The sequence below is a fragment of the Cricetulus griseus genome, chromosome 3 (genome assembly GCF_003668045.3).
Source record: "Cricetulus griseus strain 17A/GY chromosome 3, alternate assembly CriGri-PICRH-1.0, whole genome shotgun sequence".
Classification (NCBI taxonomy): domain Eukaryota; kingdom Metazoa; phylum Chordata; class Mammalia; order Rodentia; family Cricetidae; genus Cricetulus; species Cricetulus griseus.
Window position 1 is genome coordinate 228,356,230 of NC_048596.1, and position 23,217 is coordinate 228,379,446.

Genomic DNA, 23,217 nt, shown 5'->3' on the forward strand with positions numbered 1-23,217 from the left:
AACCAAGTCCACAGATATAAAGAAACTGAGGTCCCCTTACCTCACCCCCCAGGTCATAACCTGAAGTCAGAAACACAGGTTCATGTCCTTTAGGTATCACTCTATAACAACACAGGAATATGTACTTTCCTGAAGTATCTGTTGCCCTGGTAATGAACTCAGTACTAAACATCTATCTATCTTCCTTCCTTCCTTTCTTTCTTCTGTAGTCCAGCTAATGTTTTTTAAGCAACTTGTACCACTGTGCTTCAAGAGTATAATTTCCCACATTACAGAATTACATTAGTTGACAATATAGTTTAAATAGCTAAAGTGGCTGAATTTTTTTTGTGAATTTTAAGACTACATGTAACAGAACTAACAGTTTCAAATTGTGCCAGTATATACAACTCCAAGGAGCAGCCACTCCCAAAAAAACAAACACACTTTTAATCAAGTTCTAGGTTTTGTTTTTGTTTCTTTTTTTTTTTAAAAAAAGATTTTATTTATTATGTATACAACATTCTGCTTCCATATATATCTGCACACCAGAAGAGGGCACCAGATCTCATAAGGGAAGATTGTGAGCCACCATGTGGTTGCTGGGAATTGAACTCAGGGACCTCTGGAAGAGCAGTCAGTGCTCTTAACCTCTGAGCCATCTCTCCAACCCCCTGTTTTTGTTTCTTGAGACAGGGTTTCCCTGTGTAACAGCCGGAGCTTCCCTGGTGCTTGCTTTTCAGACCAGGCTGGCCTCAAATTCACAGAGATTCACCTGCCTCTGCCTCCCTGAGTTCTGGGATTAAAGGCATGCACCACCACTGCCTGGCTAGGTTCTAGGTTTTGAATTAACCTGATGTTTCCTAATCTACCCTAAAATGATTTTTGTACCCATATACTCCATAAACCCAATCAATAATCTGGCTTAGCTTAAACAGCAAATAACTCAACCCAGCAGGTAGGTCACAGGAGCTCTGGATTCCACAATCTTAATTCAGGCTAAGGGTTTTTCCTGATTAGAGTCACTGAACCTCTCTATTAGAGAAAGCAAGCATTTTCACCTCCAGCAGACTGCCAAGATATGACTTTATTATACAATGTATAAAGCTACAGCTCCTTAACTTGAAGGCTTTATTAAGGAAGAAAGGAGGAAAAGAAAGACATAATACAAACTCCATTCTAAGCCTTTCTAGATCTTTTAGTGCCAGACATGCTGCACGGTGTGAATTCCCAGCAAAAGCAACCGACACAGAGGCAGTAGCATGAAATCAACCAGAGAGGCACACAGGTTCTTTTTTTTTTTTTAAAGGATTTTTATACTATATTAAAAAAAAACCACAAAATAAAAAAGGGATCCATCAACATATATCTCAGAAGTCCATCCAAGAGTCTCAGTGTCCAACAGCCATGGAGGCTGACGCCTGTGTCATTGCTCAGTGTACAGCTCGTGTAAGGATCATGGAGGTGACTTTAGGTTACAATCAAACTTGTTCTGCCAGATCCAAGACCCTGAATTTATCCAAATTGTAGAAACATGCTTTAACCACCCGTCCACCAAAATACCTCCCATTGAGATCAACAACAGCTAAAAAGCAAACAAAAAGACAATCAGTTAATACAGGTATCCTGGAAGACATCAAAACACATAGTAACTTTAATATTTGTTAAATTCTCTAATAAGTAGCATACCTTTAATTGCTGATTCAACTCTCTCAAATTCTAAAAATATCCGCACTGCTTCATCATCAGGGGCACCAGGAATCTAGAATGGAAAGGACCACAGGAGTAAAATTGTGTGTCTATGCACATACTCTAATTATAATCATTCGTGTGTGTGTGTGTGTGTGTGTGTGTGTGTGTGTGTGTGTGTGTGTGTGTGTGTATGCATGCACACACACATACATATGACAAAAGCGGTCAGCCATCAAGGAAATAAATATAAATTGCTCATGTAAAAACATACTAATATAACTAATACGTTAACACATATCCAACACTAATCAATGCAGTCTTTGACTTCATTGGGAGGAAGCTGCCCATGGCAACTAGCATGCAATCAAGTGATCATACCATCAGCAAGCAACAGGATGAAGCAGCAGCAGTGAAAAGTAGAAACTTAAGCTACACAGCACATAGGTCTGCATTTTGACTACCTTCACATAGGTCTGCATTTTGACTACCTTTGTTTAGCTTTTCAAGCCTTACATAATATGGCTCCATTTCATGTATGTAAAGCAGAACTCCCAACTAATTCCCCAAGAGTCCTCACTTTCCTGTTGCCTTAGTCTAAACATCCTCCTCCACCACTCCCCACCATCACCTATGAAAGCTTAGCTAACACCCGATATTGTTCATAAGCCTTCTCCACTTGTTTTTGCTGACCCCTTTCTCAAGATACGTACTTAGAGCCAACACTACTATGTCTACTATTTTATATTTCCTGGTTATCTGTTATGTGCTATATCTCTTCAACTGAACATATTTCTGAAAATATAACATGTTTCTGGTATCTTAAATGTTCTCAATACAGAATGAGCTCTATGAGAGGCCCTAAATATTTACAAAATGATGTAATAAAATATTTACATTAGCCTGGCGGTGGTGGCGCACGCCTTTAATCTCAGCAGTTGGGAGGCAGAGGTAGGTGGATCTCTGTGAGTTCAAGGTCAGCCTGGTCTACAGAGTGAGTTCCAGGACAGGCTCCAAAACTACAGAGAAACCCTATCTCCAAAACCAAAACATTTGTATTATACTATAAAATAAAGTCTACTTTTGTTTTTATAATTAAAACTAACACATAGCTGGAAATAATGGCTCACACCTTTAATCCTGGCATTTCAGAGGCAGAGGCAGGCTGATCTCTATGAGCTCAAGGCCAGCTGGGTCTACAAAGGGAGATCTTGTCTTTTTGTTGTGTTTTGTTTTTGTTTTTTTGAAACAGGGTTTTTCTGTGTAGCTTTGGAGCCTGTCCTGGAACTTGTTTTGTAGACCAGGCTGCCTGAAACTCACAGAGATCCGCCTGCCTCTGCGTCCTGAGATCCTGTCTTGAAAATAAACTACCATGAAATAACAACAACCTAGCACATATAAGAAGTGTAACTAATATACATTGGCTTCTGTAGTAAGACAGTTACTGGATCAATGCCAGCGCTACTTGTGGAAGGGAATTTTTAATCTGCCAACTACAAGTTATATCAAAGGAAAATCTTCCTACCTCAAATATCACACATTTCCCAACTTTGCCATATTTTTCACATTCTTCCTTGGTTTCAACTTCCAAGTCTTCATCAACCTCTCCTGCACCAACCATGTTCTATATAGAAATAGACAAACAAGTACCAAACATAATTTACAAATATGCAAGGGTTTCAAAAAATCACATTTTTTTTCATAATGGCAAATGTTCTTGCCCTTCAATTGCCCAGTACTAGAACCTTGCACATGCTAGGAAGTACTCTAACCCTAAGTCACAATCCAGAGTGGGGGTGTGCCCTAATCCCTAAACACAAGGAAAACTCTGCCCCTAAAACAAAGCTGACATTTCTGTAAATATACATGAAGCTTTGAAAAGTGCTACAAGACTATGTACATGAACAACACCTAAGAGGATGTTCCAGGAATTTCCAATGCTTTCAACTAATTATTTAATGTCACTTTACTAACCTAAACCATCTATAAGATTCTACCCACTATCTGCAAAGTATCATTTTCAGTATTCTTTTCAAAAGTTTACTGATTTTTATATGGATGGGCATGTTGCTTGACTGTATGTCTGTGTACCATGTGAGTGCCTGGTGCCCTCAAAGGCAGGAAGGAGGTGGATCCCCTGGAACTGGATAGTCCCATATATACAGTTGTGAACCATTATGTGGGTGCTGGGAAACAAACCTGGGTCCTTTGGAAAAGCATCTTATGCTCTTCCACAGAGCCACCGTTCCAGCCCATATTTTTGGCATTCTTAACTTTTAGGTTATCAGCGGGACTTTGTGTAAGACCACAAAGATAGGTAAATTGGGGTAACACAGAATCAAGGGCAATAGTTTTCTTTTACTCCTTACCCTCAGCAGGACCACTTTAGTAGGGCACTTAAGTATTTCAGTTAATGGATTTGAATCCGACTTCTTGGATGCATCTGTATCAAAACATATCATCAGACACTATGATGGTTAGTTTTAATTGTCAGCAACACAATCTAGAACCACCTAGAAGGGCCTCGGAGAATGTCTGTGGGATATTAATCACATTGATTAACATAGGAGGGTCTTGGGGTTTGAGACCTACACTATACCAGGCTGGGGAAAGTAAATAAAAACTAGCTAGCATACATTAATTCATTGCTCTCCTCTCCCAACTATATGTTATGTGACTTGAGGCTTCAAGTTCCTGCTGTCAACCCTTAGTAATAAGACTGTAACCTGAAACTGAGCAAAATTAACCCTCTCATGAGTTTCTTTTGTCACTGTATTTTAATATTTTACCATAGCAACAGGAAATGAAACTAAGACAGAAGGGTTATGGAACTGAGTCCCATCACAAGACTATTTCAAATACAAAAGCAGTTTCATTATTTGTACACTCAAATCATCTATAAAAGCATCTCTGCAACCAGTCCCTGAAATAATATTAAACACGTTTTTCTTTGATATATGCTTTATATTATTTTCTGAAAGTTTCTACCTTCTACCATTACCTACCATCTTTTGTTTACTTCATTTCCCGAAGGGCTGGCAGAGCACACAGATTCTAACATTTACTGATGACCCTGTCTTGGAATAGCAGGTTGAGGTTGCTGGCCCAGATATTTAATTGTCTAGCTATTAGCTAACTGACTTTAGACACTACTGTAAATTGGGATAACTGTTGTTTTTGCCTTCAGCACTCAGCATTCATGCAACTGGCTGCTGCAGAGGCCATGCATTAACAGGGCTGCCAGTTGAGTTGTTACAGTATTTTAGGGAAAGGAATTCAGATAAGCTGACATAATTAAACTGTTTTTTTTTTTTTACTTAAAATGCTAAGATATGACTCATTCCTATTTTCTATACATACAGAACAAATTATAAAAAATCAAATGAAAATAAAATAACAACTAGGTACTACAAAGCAATACTAGACCTCAACAAACGAACGATCAGCAAGTGAACCAAAAACCACGTCTATACTGGAAAGGCAAAAAAACCTGAGATGATCCACTCATGATGTAGATAAAAGCAGAGACTGAATAGTTATTATCAAGTTATGGAGATTCTTTGCCTAATCAAAGCAGCTGGGAAACTTTGCTCCCACAAGCCTATTTCATCTGTCTTGGTTCTGAAGAAAATAACAATGAGTCTCTAGGCTTCCTGGTTTCGAAAAACAGAAGTGGGACACATGTCATAACTAGAAATCACTGTGCACCAAAAGGGAGGGCACACCTTCCCTCTGGGCTGAAGGAGCCACTGTGCTCTGTGAACTTACCCTGAGACTCGCCCTTCTCCGTTGCATCACCCACAATGATCTTGCCGCCACGCTTGCTGGTCTTCTCCACCGACAGTGCAGTACTTAGCCCTTGCTCATGTTTCCCCAGCCCCTGGCCTTCCCGGAAGCCATATTTCTGCATGATCTTATGAGCCACTGTGCCACTAGGAGGAAAGGGAAAGGATCTTTATAGTTGATGCCACTGACACCAGAACACATTGGATCTATGGCAGCAATGCCCTGGCCAGAAACAGTGTACATACCACAAGGGATTCAAGAAATTAAGTAGTGGCTTCTAGATGGAAGCTATGGGGATGCTCAGAATGGAAGAGAAATAAAAAGCTGATAAAAATAACCCAACATAGCCTGAGTTTATCTCTGAGGGGAAGGATGGCTTTTTTAATGACAGCTTTGTTGTATACGGAAAAACTATATCTCTTTGAGTTCCCTATCTGCACTGAAATGATGGTCTGTCAAATTCTAAGTACAAGGGTTCAGATAAAAAGATAGTATTTTCTCATGCCATAACAGAAACCACAATGAAAGAACCTTAGAAAGCATCTACTAAACAGACAGGAAGAAAACAAGGCCAAGAGTAGATGGCTAGTTTAAGCTCAAATGCAAAGAAAGAAAGCATTTGAAACGCTTTTTTTCCAGGTGATACGGGCACAAATGGAATTGGATTCTCGGTCTGCTGCATTCTGTATGTAAGAGGGCACACTTTTCTCCGGGAGTTCAAGGGTCTCAAGGGTGCTGCCAGTGACACCATCTGCTTGGCTTTGCATCACAAAGCCCAGCTTCCACGAGAGCTGCTCCTGCCTGTCTTCTATAATCCCGTTCAGATTTTCTTTTGAACAAGCTATTTCAGGGCAAAGCAATCTACTACAAAGGCTAAACTATACCATGTTGTATCTTTTTTAAGTTAAAAATTCAATTATTATTTAAGTGACAAGAAACAAATGCCTTTTTGTTTTTGTTTTTTGAGACAAGGGTTCTCTGTGTAACTCTGGCTGTCCTAGAACTTACCTTGTAGACCAGGCTGGCCTCAAACTCAGAGATCCATCTGCCTCTGTCTCCCAAGCTTTGGGATTAAAGGTGTGCAAAATGCCAATTTTTATAGTGATCAGGAAGGACAAGAACCAGAAGCACTTCCGCTGCTGTCTTCCCCTCCAGTGGAACTGCACTAACATCTGCATTGCTAATTGTAGTGTGTGGTTACCAGCAGTTGAGACTGGTGTGACTCAAGAAAGAATTTTCATGATTTGAAAAGCCCTCTCTCTGCATGAGGCCAGCCATCTACTCCAGCTCTTTCATTAGCACCTCCAGAGGGCTCTCAGAACCCAGTTACACACACAGTGGCTACTCAGTGGGGCTACCACACCACACCTGCTGTCTCACCAGTAACATTTCTACTGCAAACAGCAACCTGCTAAACAGCATGGAACAAACAATTCAAAGTAATGCCATTTAAGCACCCCTCCATAGCATTAGATTAAGACGAAATATAGTGGCACACACCTGCAACCCTAATATCAAGAGACTGAGGCAGATGGCAGAATACTTCCCTCCCCACTCTTTGGAAATAACCAGAAACATCTCTAATTCCTATGAGCCATTCTATTTGCATGTTATGAAAAAGAGTATAATTAACTGTCAGAAACTTCTTTGTATAGAAATAATGCATCTAAATCAGCCATGATTGCACTAGAAGGCTGCTTTGTACAAACCCTCAGCAGGCTGGAAAACAGTCAACATGATTCGAACACTAAACCTTTATACAGCAACAGGAGACCAAACGCAAGTATTTTTCTAGGAACCCCAGTGTCTTCATTTTCAAATGGAAAGAGTCACAAACACTTGATACTGTTTCTCTTTCTCACTGTGTAGCCCAGGCTAGCCTGAAACTCACAATCCTCTAGTCTCCACTTTCAAAGGACCATGCCACACCCATACCCCCTGAGTCTCAAGCCACTGTGAGAATTTTCTTAGCTAGCCAGGACACTTAAAACATTAATTACCCCATGTTAGCAAGGAAGGAGTTGCTGGGGCCTGTTGGAGATCTTGGTCTATCTGGCTCCTCATATACTGGGGGAGGAATAGCAGCTTTGGAAGACTGTGATCGAGGTCTTGAGTCCTCTTCATAAGGAAAATCTCGGGGTACTGTTGGAAAAAAGTAAAGTAGGCTCACCACAGCACCACAAAGACAAACAACCAACCCACCTAACCACCCAAAGCTTCACAAGCTTCAACTATCCACGTTGAACTGAATGAACCTACAGTATTTTTGTTATGTTCTCTTGTTCCTAATAAAACACTGTCCCTATTCCAGCAGTCGTCACAGCCAGCATGGATGGTTCTGAGATTACTTTTCAGACTCATTTATTTTTCTGACGTGTATGCCTGAGTGTGTGTATGGACAGGTGGTTGATGCTGGGAACCTAACCTATAGCCTCTGGAAACTGCAAGCACTCTTAACTGGTGAGCCATCCATCTCTCCACTCCTGGTACGTTTTTTTTTTTTAAACAATTAAATAATAAAAACTACATAATTAGCATTCAGAACAGAAGGCTACATTATTCATAGACATGTGCTCTGCTACCTTCTGTCCCTCTAAATGTCTTTGATTTACAATGTCTATATAGCTTTTTAAGAACCAGAAGTAGAAGAGGACTCTTAGTTCTACTGCTCATCTTCTCCCAAGTGTCCTTTTTCCAAATCTCACTGAAATGCTGCTCACCTGTTAAAGCACTAACTCAGATGACAACTCTTGCTTAACTGCAAGATCACTGTATGCTCTAAGGAAATGTATCTCTCATTCATGTCCCACAGCATCAGAGTACCTGCTCTTGATGAAAACTTAGCTAGATGCACAGACCATAAAAAGATTATCTTTGAGGTCCCAGTTGCATATTAGCATCAACAGGAAGCTTTAAAGACATCAGGTGAATGGGCTCTCCTATCAGAAACTGGTTTTAATTGCAGTTTGTTGTTTGTCAGGTGTTTTATCTAAACAATATATATTTAATGATATTCTTAAATTATCCTCTTTTAAAATATAATAATAGCAATACTACATAATCAAGAATATTAGGGCTGGAATGATAGATCAGTGGTTAAGAGTACCAGCTACCTCCCACAGGGCACAGATTCAGTTCCCAGCATCCACACGGTGGCTCACAACCTTCATAACTCCAGTTCCAGGGGACATAATGCTCTCTTCTCATCTCCACAGGTATCAGGTATAATGTAGGAAAAATACTCATATACATAAAATTAGAATAAATAATAAATATTTCTAAAAGATTACTGACAGCTTTTAATTTTGTTTCATTTATTTTATGTGTGTGCGTTCTGCCTGCATTTATCCCTATGTGCCATGTGTATGCACATCTGGTACCCATGAAGGACAGAAGAAGGTGTCAGATTCCCTGGAACTGGAGTTTTATTCTGTGCGTGCTGGGAATCAAACCTGGGTCCTCTAGAAGAACAGCCAGTGCTTTTAACTGCTGTGCCATCTCTGCAGGCCTGGCCATTTATTTTTAATGACAGGGCCCAGTCACAACCTCCAGATTAGAAGAGCTCCAGAGGAGAATCAGCAGTGGGTGGGCATGTTTTAGCATATACTGTGTAGACAAATACTGCTCAGTAACAAAAATTAATGGGAAAAGTCACTGCCTCCTTGTGAAAGGTCACAAAATACAACAGGCCCTAAACCTCTGAGTTACAAAATCTGTTACCTATTTGTGACTTTTGAGACAGGTCTCACTCTATAGCACAAGCTAGCCTGGAAACGCACTATCCAGCATGGGCTGGCCTTGAATTTGTGTATTTCCTGTCTTTGTCCTCCATGCTGGGTAATGGGCATGAGCAACTATTGCTTTCATTAACTTCAAATGAACCTCACACAAACATGAAATCTTGATGAAAACAATAAAAACCAATCTATCTTCCTGTATAAAAATCTGCACTCAGATCCTGGTATTAAAAAATTCCAAGTGCACAACAGGGCATTCAGAAGGCAGAGGCAGGTCAACACAGTTCCAGGCTAGCCAGTACCACACAGTTGAGACCCTGTTGCAAAACAAAACAAAGCAAAGCATCCCAGTGCAGCAGGCAGTAAGGGCCACTGTGACTTCAACAAAGTTGTTTTGCTTTAAACTCAGGAAACTAGAGATTCAAATATAGGATATCCACTGTCCATAAATACCTGTATGAGAATAAGATAATAAAAGAAGAAAAAAGTATACATACACTCCTTGTCTTTCTCTACAAGAGAAGTAGGTGGGGCAATGGCAGCTCCTCCCATACCTGTGAAAACACAAGGACTGGGATTAAAGGACAATACACTTACAAGAATTACCATCCAGCACTTGCCCATCTATTGTATCACCACCCTGCTCTCCAAGAAAGAGAACCACCTCCTTCCTCATGGCAACATACAAACAATTACAGGTCTAAAGCTGGTATCAAAATGTAAAAAAGAAGGGGCTCAGGAGCTCGAAGCCCTAACTGAGTAGCTACTAACAACTGACAGTTTCTGGGGATTGTCTTAAGAGTATGACTCCTGGTAGGTTGCCCACAAGTCACTAGATGACCGCACACACAAAAGTGTGTGGGCAGCATATGATATTGGACTTGATCAATTTTGTTTGTTTGTTTGTTTGTTTTTAAAGAAGAGCATACCAAAGTTGGAGGAAGGCAGGGAAGCAGGGGTTAAACTGGGAGGAGTAAGGGGTGGATATAACCAAAATACATTGTATTAATGTATGAAATTCTCAAAGAATAAACATATATTAGAAAATGTAGACAATACCCAAAGCTTTTTATTGGAAGTTGCATAGTCCCTGCTATTATTCAAGGGGGAAAGTCTCTAATATACAGAAAGTACCTGTCACAAAAAGATATTAGCTACCTTATGGACTGGGAAGATGAGGCTTACAAGTATTCAAGACAGAAAACATGTTAATAAAAACCAAATAATGATTGATATTGCATATCAAGGGTGCAACACTACCAGACATGATGCATTCAATAAACAATAAACATTATTCTAAGTAAGAAAAGTAATGGAACCATGGTGGTGCATGCCTGTAATCTAAACATTCAGGGAGCTGAGGCCAGGGGGATGGCAATGAGCTTAATGTATGATTGGGCTACAGTTTCAGGGCTATGTGCATATTAAGACTGTCTCAAACACCACCATTACCAACTCCACCACCAAACTACAAAACCAACGATGACAAAAAAACCCATACAAAAACATTTAATTCGCACATCTAAGTACTAAGATATTTAAATTGTAACTTATTCTTTTCCACTTAGCAGATATTTTTAAAATTTAAATTTTTACCCTATAACAGGCTTCATCATATAGCTGGGAAGACCATTCCTGCCATCTGACAGAACCACATATACAGAACTACCAACTACCACGACACATAACTCTTAGGTTGTATGTTCAAGACAACAAATTACAGTGAGGGCTTTGGCAAATAAAACCAAGGACAAGACCAAAAGCAGGTCTATAATGTCCAGAATGCACTTAGCCCCAAGACTCACATTGGAAGCTAACAGAACCTGCTGCGAGCTGTAAAGGTCTGAGACACTTAAAGTAGTACCTGTTAGGTAGGAAACAAGCAAAGGATTCTGTCAACCAAACCAGCCAACTAAAGTCCTGGCAAGCACACCATGAAGCCAAAAGATTATTGTATTCTTTCAAGTACCATCAGCTACTGCTTGTAATTCCTAGGAATTGATTTTAGACACAACTAACCCTCTGCTCAAACTGTTAATAGGAAGACTGGGTCAAAGTCCCCAGTACAGGTTTTGATCTCCCTGTCCTCAGGAGGCAGGTGAACATGCAAAGAAGCATGATGGACTCTCAACTCCAGTTGAACTAGTGACAAATGTACTCTGAATATGTTGTCTTCCCTCCCTACCCAGTGCTGACCTGAAATGCACTGGGCTTGAGAAACAAGAGATGACCATGCCTCAATTAAAGTGGAGAAATAAAACTAATGCTATTTTCAAAATATATAACAAATGTCTCAAAGTGTTTATGAAGTTCAGAGTAAGGTATATATGAAAACAGTATAAACCAAAGCTGCTATGGAATGTGGACTGGTGGGAATATAGAGCACCTCCCCCTGATCTCCCCACCCCCACGCAATTACCCAAACTAAAGTGAAATAAACCATGTCTCAAATGAAAAAAAGCAATGCCTGGGATAGTGCTGAGTCTAAAGTGTGCTTATCTCTGTTGATGCCTTACTTCTTTTTCTCCGCTCTCGCTCATAATCTTCATCTTCATCAGAATCTGGGTCTGGTCGCCTAGAAAACCCGCTGGCTTCATGCCTGTCTTTACGCCTCCTGTAATAACAAAGTAATGAATGTTTATCACAGACAAATTAGTACAGAACATGAAGCTTAAACGTCATCATGACTTTCTCTTGGCAAAAGAAAAATGTTCTTTAAGAATAAATTTTCAATTTATGTATATATGCTGGGGATGGAAAAGAATTCAAAAGAAAAAATGAACAAGTTTAACCAATACAGGAGTATAATCCATAGGAAAAAAATTATATCTAACTTTTTATTTTAAGGCATATGCATATACAGTTTAATGATTTCAATTTTCTAGGCTACAAAATCACTCATAAAAGTCACTCATCCAATAAACGAGAAATACCATATTAGTATAGAATTCATATTAATTAACAAAACTAAAAATTTTAAGACGCTAGGTATGGTGGCACATCTCTAATGCCAGCACTCAGGAGGCACAGGCAGGCAGATCTCATTGAGCTCAAAGACAGCCTGGTATACGTAGTGAGTTCCAAGACAGCGAGGGCTACACAGACAAGCCCCATCTAGAAAAACCAAAATCCAATCCCCAAAATAAAGGAATAACACTGAAACACTGTAAGTAGTTGTGATTCTGGCAGTCACAACCCTGCTAACAATTTCAACATGGGTTTCTATTGTGTTTTGGTTTTCAGATAGTCTCATGTAGCCCTGGCTAGTCTTAAACTATGTAGGTGGATTACAGTCATGTACCACCACACCTGGCTACCAGTGGGTTTTCTAAGTTACTTTTCTAATTCATGCAAAGTCTACACTTTAGGTTTTTTAGAGCCCATAAATAAATAAACTTTCTCAAGTTTATTTGGGGACAATGGGACAGAACAATTACAAATTCTTAAAAACAAGTAAACTCGGGGATGGAGAGATGGCTCAGATGTTAAGAGCACTGACTGCTCTTCCAGAGGTCCTGAGTTCAATTCCCAGCAACCATATGGTGGCTCACAACCATCCGTTATGAGATCTGGTGCCTTCTTCTGGTGTGCAGATATACATGGAAGCAGAATGTTGTATACATAATAAATAAATAAAATCTTAAAAAAAAATAGGGAGGTGTGAAGTAAGTAACCTTTACTTGTAGGCTAAATACATTAAAAAAAAAAAAAACCAAACAAGTAAACTCCTGAAGATTGAAACCATAAACCCACCCCTAGAGACAACACAGAAATTCATTCACATTCTAATGTACATTAACAAGATATCTGTTCCCAAATCAAGACGACACTTACTTTTCTCTTTCTTCTATTTCCTTCTGTCTTTCCAGCTCCCGCTGCCTCTGTCGCTCCTCTCTCTGGCGCTTCACTACTTTCTCATAATCATTAGGAAACATAGGATCATATTCATCAGCTAAGGGGATCAGAACTTCCCCTGCAGAAAACCCACTGGGAACAGGGTCCTGAGGAAGAAAAATATTCAAGTGAGTACCATCTTCATATTCTGCAGGGTTATCATAGAATCAAGGTCAAAGGATGATGAAAGAGACCTTCGTGATCATCTAAGGATCTTATATTTCCTAGATGAGTAAACAATTCATAGCAAACTACATCTCACCAGGTGGCAGCATATTGTGGCAATCAAGCAAAAGCTTAATTATTCCTAGAAAAGCACTGTAGAACTTAAAACTGAAACAATTCATGAACTTAATCATTGTTTAAGTGAGTTTTAAACTACCACAGTCATCATTCGAATGACACCTGCAGGAAAATACATGTAAAAGTGGATTATCATTTTCCAGACAGTGTCTCACAGAGCCACAAACTAGGCACAGAGCCAAAGGTGAGCCTGGACAACTCCCAATCCCCCTGCCTCTCTGGAGCCCTGTCCTGTTAAAGACATGCAGCACCATGTTCAAGTTTTTGTTTTGTTTTGTTTTTCAAGACAGGCTTTCTTTGTGTAGCCTTGGCTATCCTGAAACTCGCTCTGTAGACCAGGCTTGATTGCTATGACTGCACTGCCTGCTCTTTCAGAGAACCTAAGTTTGATTCCCATCACCCACATGGTTTTCACAACTGTCTGTAATTCCAGTCCTAGGGAATGTGCCCCCACAGGCAACAGGTACACATGTAGTGCAGGCAAAAACCTCATACATATACAAGTATTTCTAAATAACCACATTGTTCTGTATTTTTGGCAAAGATGGACACTCACTGATATATTAAGAAAAGGAAATTAGAGAACAAAAGGTAGAACTCATCCAAGAAAGATATTCTAAAATTATGTAACTTTTTTTTTTTTTTTTTTTTTTTTTTTCGAGACAGGGTTTCTCTGTGTAGCTTTGGAGCCTATCCCGGCACTTGCTCTGGAGACCAGGCTGGCCTCGAACTCACAGAGATCTGCCCGCCTCTGCCTCCCGAGTGCTGGGATTAAAGGTGCTGGAATTAAAGGCATGTGTCACCAACACCCGGCTTAAAATTATGTAACTTTTAAAGCCTGGAGAGTATGATTAAGAAGATACCTGCTTTTCTTTTTTGCCCATCTTTCACACCTGTTGTTTTCAAAATCAACTATTTTAAGGAATAAAGGTTTTGATGGTAGCAAAGTAAAACCTGAGCTGGAAATGAAACTCTCTTTCAACGGCCTATTGGGGAGACTCTTGTGTGGGGCTGGAGATGGCTCAGTGGTTAGGAGTGCTTATTCTCTATCAGAGGACCAGAATTTGGTTCTCAGCACCCACACCAGAGTGTTTACTGGGCCTAACTCCAGCCCCAAGAGATCTAATGTCCCCTTCTGGCCTCCAAGGGTACACACACACACACACACACACACAGAGATACACAGACACTGACACACACATACCACACACACAGATAAAAAAAAAAAGTCAATCTTAAAAAATAGAGGAAAATATGTGTAAAGCAAACAGGAAATGCATTAAAGCCACAGATATGTGCATGTGCAGGCTTACCTTCAGCCCAGCTGCTACATGAGGTGGTGTGTCTACAATCTGCCGGTCATCTGAGGAGCCTCCTCGCTTTAGGTCGATGACTGGGGCAAGGACTGTACTTTGTTTTGTCCGCTGACTCTGACATCAGAAACAAGAAAAACATACCAATGTTCCAAATTAAAATTCATGCTACTTGCAACACAGACACTTTTTCTACTCTCTATAACCAGCCTCTGCCTGTGATAAAACCATCATTTTAAACAGTAACAGTCTTTAGTATAGTGTCCTTAAGTGCTTTCTGAGGAAGGGTCCTAAGTAACCCAGGCTGGCCTCCAGTGCCCCACATAGCTGGTGATGAACTTGGACTCCTGATCCACCTCCCTCCACATTGCTGAGTGCTGGTATATATCACCAGACCCAGTTTATACAGTGCTGGGGATTTAACACAGGACTTACTGAAAACTGGGCAAACATGCTACCAAGTGAGTTATATCTCCATTCTTTTTGGTCATTTTAAAAGCAGATTTCCTCCACTTTTCTATAAAGTTTACAGTAAATGTGACCACCTTCTGAATAGCCTTAAACTTGCAGGGATCCACCTCTCTGCCTTCCAAGGCAAGCTTCTACTCTACTTCTTTTAGTATAACCTTACTCAACCAATTAAAATTACTTATATACTTACTTGGGTGTGTATGCATGTGTGTTTACATGCAAATACCACAGTGACTATATGGAGGTCAGAGGGACTGGAGGGACAAGTCTGTCCTTGTACCATAGGGTTCTACTTAAACTCTGGTCATCAGGCTGGACTCACTGAGCCATCTCACCATCCTCAAAGTGCATGTTAAACAGCTAGTCTTTGTTTTGTTTTTTTTAAACAAAGTTTAAAATGTACTTTTGATCCGTGTCTCAATCTTTAGCAGCCCCTCTTACCTATCACCATTACCATCTTTGTTTTTCCCCTGGGATATCGTTCTTATGAATGCTTATTCTAGATCCTCTAGCTAACTTACAATAACACAGCTAACTCTGTGTCTGGCATTTCTAGAAGCTGGTTAGACTCAGGGTAAAGCTTGTAGGCAAGAATGTCTCACAGTGAGCTGGTGAACTACATCAAGTTCTCAGGTTGCTAAGATGCCATGGTTGGTCAAATGGAATGATGGTGATCACGAAAAGTTGTGGTACAAACTTTCATTCTTATTAGGGAGTCTAAGCTTTAACAGTGCTTTAAGCAAACAACATGTCATACAAATGCAAAATCACAACATAAACCCCAAAGTTTGCATAACAGGGGTTATGATAATCATTTATTTGCTTATTTTAAATTTAACAGGTATTTCCAAAAATGAAATACAAATGAAACCATAGCTTCATCTTTTAGATACAAGTAAAATTTTTCTCTACCAAATATTTTTACAAGTTTGATTAGTACTATGAGAAACTCACTGAGGAGCCCAAAAGAAACAACATATTAAAGTAATATTCCACCTTGATCTATTAAAATCTATTTGCTCAAGATATTGCTAAAATCTCAAGATATTTGCTAATAGCTGACAATAAAATATATAGCTGGGTGTGGTGGCTCACACCTTTAATCCCAGCACTTGGGAAGCAGAAGTAGATCCCTGAGTTCCAGGACAGCCAGGGTTACACAGAGAAACTCTGCCTTGAAAAACACATACATACATACATACATACATACATACATACATACATACATACATACGTGTATATATCAATAAGCAAAAAAAAAACCCCATAAATTAAAGACTGAGGCAGAAAACCACAAACAGCCTAGACTTCATGTGAAAATATTAATTTCTTGCTCCTAAGCAGCAACTTACAAACTAACTTTATATTCTCTTCCCCCGCCTCTCTCATACACACACACACTGTTAATTTTTGAGTGTTTTGCCTGTGTTATGTCTACCACATGCATGCCTACAGAGGTCAGAATAGTGTGTCAGATTCCTTGCGCTGGAATTAGAGGTGTTTGTGAGATGCTGGGGTCTGAACTCACATCCTCTACAACTGCAATAAATGCTCTTAACTGATGAGCCACTTCTCTAGCCACCAATGGAACCATTTTATTTGCAACCCTTCAGTGTCTATTTCCAAAGCAGTTTTTCTAAAGCCTCCACACCCTTTTTGAGGAAGGGTCTCATGCTATATACCAGACTGATACTCTCACCTCAACCTCCCAAGTGCTGGGATTACTAGGGCTGTGCTATCCAGTTCAGCTTCAACCTTTATTACTTCCCTCTGTAAGGAGCCTCGGTAAAGATACACTATACAATGTATAGTGTATCTTGTATTTCATACAAGAGCAAAATCTTTACCTAAGAAACATCAAAAATTGAACAAAGTATTCTCATTTCTAAAATACACTGGGCATTTTAGTTAAGAAACATCCAGTTCACAAGTATACCTTCCATATTTTAAATTTTGTGGTGGCCCACACCTTTAATCCCAGCCCTAGAGTGGCAGAGGTGGATTTCTGTGAATTTGAGGCTAGCCTGGTCTACACAGCCAGCTTCAGGCCACACACTGAGATCCTGTCTAAAAAATAAAAATAGAAACAAGGAAATAGTTGAATTATTTCAAAGATAATGCCCATGTCTAACGCATATACAACACAGACAAGAGCAATTCCCATCTATAACTCTACATGGCAGACACGCTCACAAACAACGGAGCCCTCCGGGATGTGCACTGTGGATCTGATTATCCTACTAAGCTGCTTCCAAGCTTCCTACAATTAAAAATTAACTAGCAGGATGCTGCCTAACAATGTACATTCCTGGGACCCAGCTTAGAACCAGAACTACCACAATATTAGGACTGTGGCTATGAAAGCAGTCTCAGGAACAAAACAAGTTCTGTCTCTGACATACTCAAGCATAAAGCCAGCCTCATGGCTTAGAATTTTGAGAGCACTGCTTTTCTTCACTCCTACTCCATGAAACAGTTCTGATGTTCCCAACAGCCAGGAGAAGCAAAGTAACTTCAGTTTTTCACCTTCCTGCCCCCACTTTTCTCAAGGAACTCTCTTAGTGGGTTTTCCCACTCCTGCTCTGGGCCTGTGTTTACCTTGGCTTGAGTGAGAGCTGCCTTCTTCACCTGAAGCTGGGACTGCAGAAGCTTGAAGTTTTTGGACCAGCCTTCGGTTTTTGAGTCACTGGTCTCCACTCCCAGGTCATCATATAGGGACATCTTTTTGGTTTATTGCTGAAAGACAGGGGAACAGACTAAATAATATGCAACAAGAGCAAGTTCTGAACACCACTTTGTTAAAACAGCAGCACCATGGACCACCTGCTGTTACAAAGGCAGATTTCTTTCTCATATGCAAAACTATACCCATGCACTATTTTAAAAACGGTCCTCTAGAATTAATTTTTCTTTTAAGACTGGTTTCATGTAGCTCAGGATGATCTTGAACTCATCACAAAGATAAGGCTGGCTCTGAATTTGTGATTCTATGCCTATACTTTCTAGTGGGAAATGCCACTATTCAGCCTAGAATTAATTTCTCAATCTAAAAGACTGTGGTGAAATGATTCATGACTAAAATCAGTTCTAGAACAGCAATGAAGTAAGTATCATTTGGGGCGTTATTAAGTATATAGATCCACTTTAAAAACTGTTCATCTCAATGGCAGAAAGTAGAAGTCTTATGAAAGCAGCAGTTTGTAGGCTGGATCAGCATAGGTATCTGCTTTTATAAAGAACATACGCAAACCAGGTGTGGTGGTGCATGCTTGATATTCCATCACTTGGAAGGTGGGGGCAGGTGGATCTAGAGCACAATGTCATCCAAGTTACATAAGGAGTTTGAGGTTAGTCTAAGACTCATGAGACCATGTCTTAAATAAACAGCTCATTAAGTTACACATATTCATAAAAAAGAGATGGTAAAAACATGACTATTGAGAGAAGAGTAACAGAGGTGCTGTCTCTTAAACACTCCTGTTTAACAACATCCACATGTGGGGCTTTGGAGGGAGCTCAAGTGGCATATCCCTCTTCCCAGATGACCCTAGCTTGTATCAAGTTGAGGGAAAAAACCAAACCAAAACAACAAAAACTAACCAGCACACTCCCACAGATTTGTGCGCTTACAGATAGGTAGCACTTGGGATGAAGATGGAGTGACTAACACTAGTAAACACTGGTATATCACCCTACTCAAAAGTGTCAACTCTGACAGACATATTTTCATTAATTTTAGGGTTAAAAATAAAATCAAACAATGGAGGAACTGAGTATCCAATAGAGACCTTCTATCTAAAAATTCTATTTAATACCACTTTTCTCCCTCTCTCTCTGACACAGTGTCTGGCACTCGCTTCACAGACCAGGCTGGCCTCAAACTCATCGATCCTCTGCTTCCCAAGTGGTGGCATAAAAGGCATGTGCCACCACTCAAGGCTAATGCAATCTTCATTGCTGAACTAATGAAGTTTTGTGATACTGGGATTTCATTTCACATCTTTAAACTGAAGATGGTCTGTTGACAATTCCATGTGATCCGACTAGCTCTCCTTTGCCTTAAAAAATGCTTTAAGTATTAGAAACCATTGTCATCTCTCGAGCATTTGATAGTTTTCTGTAACAGTTCATGAAATTACATCTTTACATCTCAGTAGATATGAAGAATATTCTTTTGACTTTCTGGTTTCCAATGACCTTTATGTTTACAGAACTGGACTATCATGGTAAAAGAATGCTTGCATAAATACTGATTACTTCAATTACGACTAATACAAGCTCCTGTGAATTCACCAACTAAAACAGAAGGCAGCACCTGGTCAGGAAATCATTAGGCTCCTCAAGCCATTCCTGTGATTTTCCCTGAATGCTGTTCTATCACTCCATTGATTTTTATCTTAAATAATTTGCCTGCAAAGAACCTTTTAAGGCATGTATATTTACATTTTGGCTATTTTAAGCATTTATGAATATACCACAGGTTAGCCATTTAATCTCCCTACAAACACAGCAAAACACTGAGTGAAGTTAACAAATACATTAAGGAGACTGTCAAGATCCAAACTTAAAATGGTTTGGTATCACTTACATAACACATTCAGTTCATGAAGTCTGATACTAGCTAATAAAAAGCAGCATTTTCTAATATTTAGACATAATACTATAAGAATCAAGACTCAAATGTAAATACAAACAGAAATTGGCCTTTATGATGTAAAATGTGTTAAGTGAATTCATGTGTGTCAAATGCACACAAACTATGAGCATCTGAGATTACAACCCTTCACCACTGTGCTCGGTTACTGTGTGTGTGTGTGTGTGTGTGTGTGTGTGTGTGTGATGCATGTATACATATTCATTCGGAGAACAGAGATGGACACTGAGAGTCTTCCACAGTCACTTTCCATCTACCTTATTTTTCTGAGACAGGGTCTCTTATCAAACTGGAAACTCACTGACACGGCAAGACAAGCTACCTAGTATGCCCCTGGGGACCTCATGTCTTGGCTTCCTCAGAGCTGGGATCATAGGCATGTACTCCTGTGGAGAAATTTTTACATGGGTGTTGGGGATCTCAATTTAGGGCCCCATGTTTACCCAAAAGCAATTTACTAAGCCATTTCCCGGTTCATTTTTTATGGCAATGTACCCTTTGGTCAGCCTACTTTATTGTATTTGTTGGGGTTCTCTAGACTCTAGAGGAACAGAACTTACAGAATGAATATATTCACATACATGAATTTATATAACAGACATAGAATGATAGAATAGCTTATAGGTGTGATCTAGCTAATCCAACAATGGCTGCCTACAAACCGAAGGTTCAAGAATTCAGAGTTCAGTAGTTGTCCACAAAGCTGAATGTCTTCGCTGGTCTTCAGTATACATTGTAGGCTCTAATGTCAGTGAAGGAATACACTTGCTAATGAAAGCAAGGGCCAACAGGCAGGGCAACTTCTTTTTTCCACATAGAGGCTGCCAGCAGATTAAAGTAGATCTTCCTACCTCAAAAGACCTGGATTAAAGGTGTGTCTCCCCACCTCAAAGATCCAGATTAGAAGTGGATCTTTCCACTTCAAATTACTTTATTAAGGGAAAAGAAAGTCCCTTTAGCTGGGTGTGCCCAGCCATTTGGGTTTCAGTTAACTCCAGAGGCAGTCAAATTGATAACCATCCCAAGCCTACCCCCTGGCAACATGAGACACAATCACTTTTTTTTTTTGGTTTTTGGTTTTTTGACAGGGTTTCTCTGTGACTTTGGAGGCTGTTCAGGAACTAGCTCTTGTAGGACACAATCATATCTTATACAGGACTTAAGGATAACTTTTTACAAAATTATTTAGTCCCCTCTGTCTGCAACTACGCCATCTTTGACAATTTAAATTTCCCATCAAAATTACCAAAATACCATAGGCCAGAGCCTATCAAAAACTAACTGGAGACATTGGTAACATAAGCACACAGGACAGCAGGCTTCACTACTGTTCTCAAAGACTCGTAGAATTACTACTGAAGTAAATTGTTCCCTGCTGGAGGGATGTGTGAAATGTAGTAACAAATAAGGGGTCAATAAGGACCCACATGGTAGAAGGAGAAAAGGGATTCCTGTAGGTTGTCCTCTGATTTCTACAGGTGGCTTGTCCTTGAACCCCTGAACTTCCTGCCCTCACCTCCCAAGTACTGGAATTCGAGGCATGTGCCATCGCCCCGGGCTAGATTATTCATATTTAAGTATAAATCGTTATCCCGAAATGCTTACAGCTCATCCCAGTATGTGTGTTCCGTATGGCATGATTCAAAAGAGCCACCTGTCGCAGGGAGACAGTCCTCATCGTTCTGATCACAAGCAGAATCTTAGGAAATCATACTTGCCATCCTCATGTATCCTTACCAAGGAGAATTTAATGTCAACGGTGCACCCTTCCTGACTTAACAAAGGGTGCTCAGCCCTCTGAATCATTCTTAACTGCCTTAAGCTGCAGAATACGGTGTTTTCGCTGTTGCTGCCTTTCCACTCCTGCACTTCTAATAAAACCCCTCTAAAAGTCAATAAACATCAGCTCCTCTTCCAGGTCTTTTCAGATTGTACTCCAGTTCTTAAAAATCAACCCAGGCCTGGGTTTTCAAGCCTGTTTCTTAAGAGCTGTAACTCTTGGAGAAGTAGGTCACTGAACTTGTAGCACCCATTCACAGCACACCTAGCCCAAGCAAATTAAGCTCAAAAACTAGGGGATGGACACGAACGCTAAAACTCCCCTTAATACAGAGCTGAGGATGCCGGATTTACAACTGCCTTTACCAGTCTAGGTGAGACACCGTCTTCAACCCTTATTTCTGGGGCTGTGGAAGGAAACAAGTTGGGGGGAAGGGTTGCCCCTCCACTCCTGAGGCCGGACGCACTCCGGGTTACTGGGGTCTAGCGACCCAACAACTTGGGTCCCGGACACAGGGCATGAAGAGAAGGTACGTTCTTAGTGTCAAGGCGATCAAGACAGATGGAGGAGATGTGGGTTGTCTGGCCGAGCACGGCAGGCAGAAGGGGTCCGCAGCGGAGGGCTAGGAACCCCTAGGCAGCTCGGGGTGTCGCGCCCGCATCCCCGTGCCCCTCACGGCGCGGCCTAGAGCCGCGGCCTCGCGTCCAGCTCATCCGTGGAGGCGCGCTCACACAAGTCTCCGTTCCGGATCAGACCGCCTGGCCAGGACGCCACGGCGCTACTCACCCGGCCTTCTGAGACGATTCTGCCCATGGGCCACGGCGGCGGCAGCGCGGAGCCCAGCCGCCCTGAGCGGAAGCCCGCCGACCGCCGGAGCCCGCCGCGGTGCCCACCCTCGGCCGATTCCGCAGGGTGATCCCACCGCGCGGGGTGAGAGAGCGGAGGCTGCCGGGAGCACACGTCTGCGCCTGCGCCTGACTCGAGGAAGCAAAGCGGCACTGCCCGGCTCGCACTGCACCCTGCCGACGGGAGGACTACACTGCACCTACCCTCTGCCCGCCTCTAATTTCACCATGAGATGTCGCTATTGGGGCACGGTTTTGAAATTCCGTGCGGTTCGTGACTTTAGAGTAAGAGGGTTGAGAATCTCCTATTAGGCTCTAGTTATTCATTCCCAACCTTTCCTTTATATACTAAAATCTGGGAATGAATCTCCGTAGGCGATATGCTGCAGAATGGCACTGTAAAACACTCTGAGATTAGGGCTTCAGAGAAGAATGTAAACGCTCTTTAAAAAAAAAATGAAGTGAAAGACAAAAGGAAGGTCCGAGAAACCCGGGCTTTGTGTAAGCGTGTTTCCCACATCTTTAGTTGGGTGTGAAAATTATTTGATACTGATGAAACTGTGGAGGATTAGATGGACCTCAGCACAAATGGACATACAAACATTATAGTCAGCTAAAATCTGATATACAAGAAACTGCTCAAATAGATCCTGAAGTTTCGTAATTGGAAAAGATGTACCACTTTATGGCTGATAATTATAAGGAAATCAGATAACAACACCGTATGCATGTTGATTTCTAGACAAAAGTTTTAAATGAAAATTTT

General features: G+C 40.8%; 1 protein-coding gene across 1 annotated transcript; it reads right to left on the reverse strand.

The window, feature by feature from the left end:
- Positions 1 to 1,047: 1,047 nt before the first annotated feature.
- On the reverse strand, positions 1,048 to 22,558 carry Rbm17 (RNA binding motif protein 17). Its single transcript, XM_027405122.2, has 12 exons — positions 22,393 to 22,558; positions 17,771 to 17,908; positions 14,702 to 14,818; positions 13,026 to 13,192; positions 11,708 to 11,805; positions 9,689 to 9,745; positions 7,455 to 7,596; positions 5,437 to 5,600; positions 4,038 to 4,111; positions 3,194 to 3,292; positions 1,669 to 1,741; positions 1,048 to 1,564 (listed from the first exon to the last, which is right to left on the reverse strand). The coding sequence occupies exons 2-12, from the start codon at positions 17,891 to 17,893 to the stop codon at positions 1,461 to 1,463; spliced, it is 1,218 nt and encodes a 405-aa protein (XP_027260923.1). The 5' UTR covers positions 17,894 to 17,908; positions 22,393 to 22,558; the 3' UTR covers positions 1,048 to 1,460.
- Positions 22,559 to 23,217: the final 659 nt, after the last annotated feature.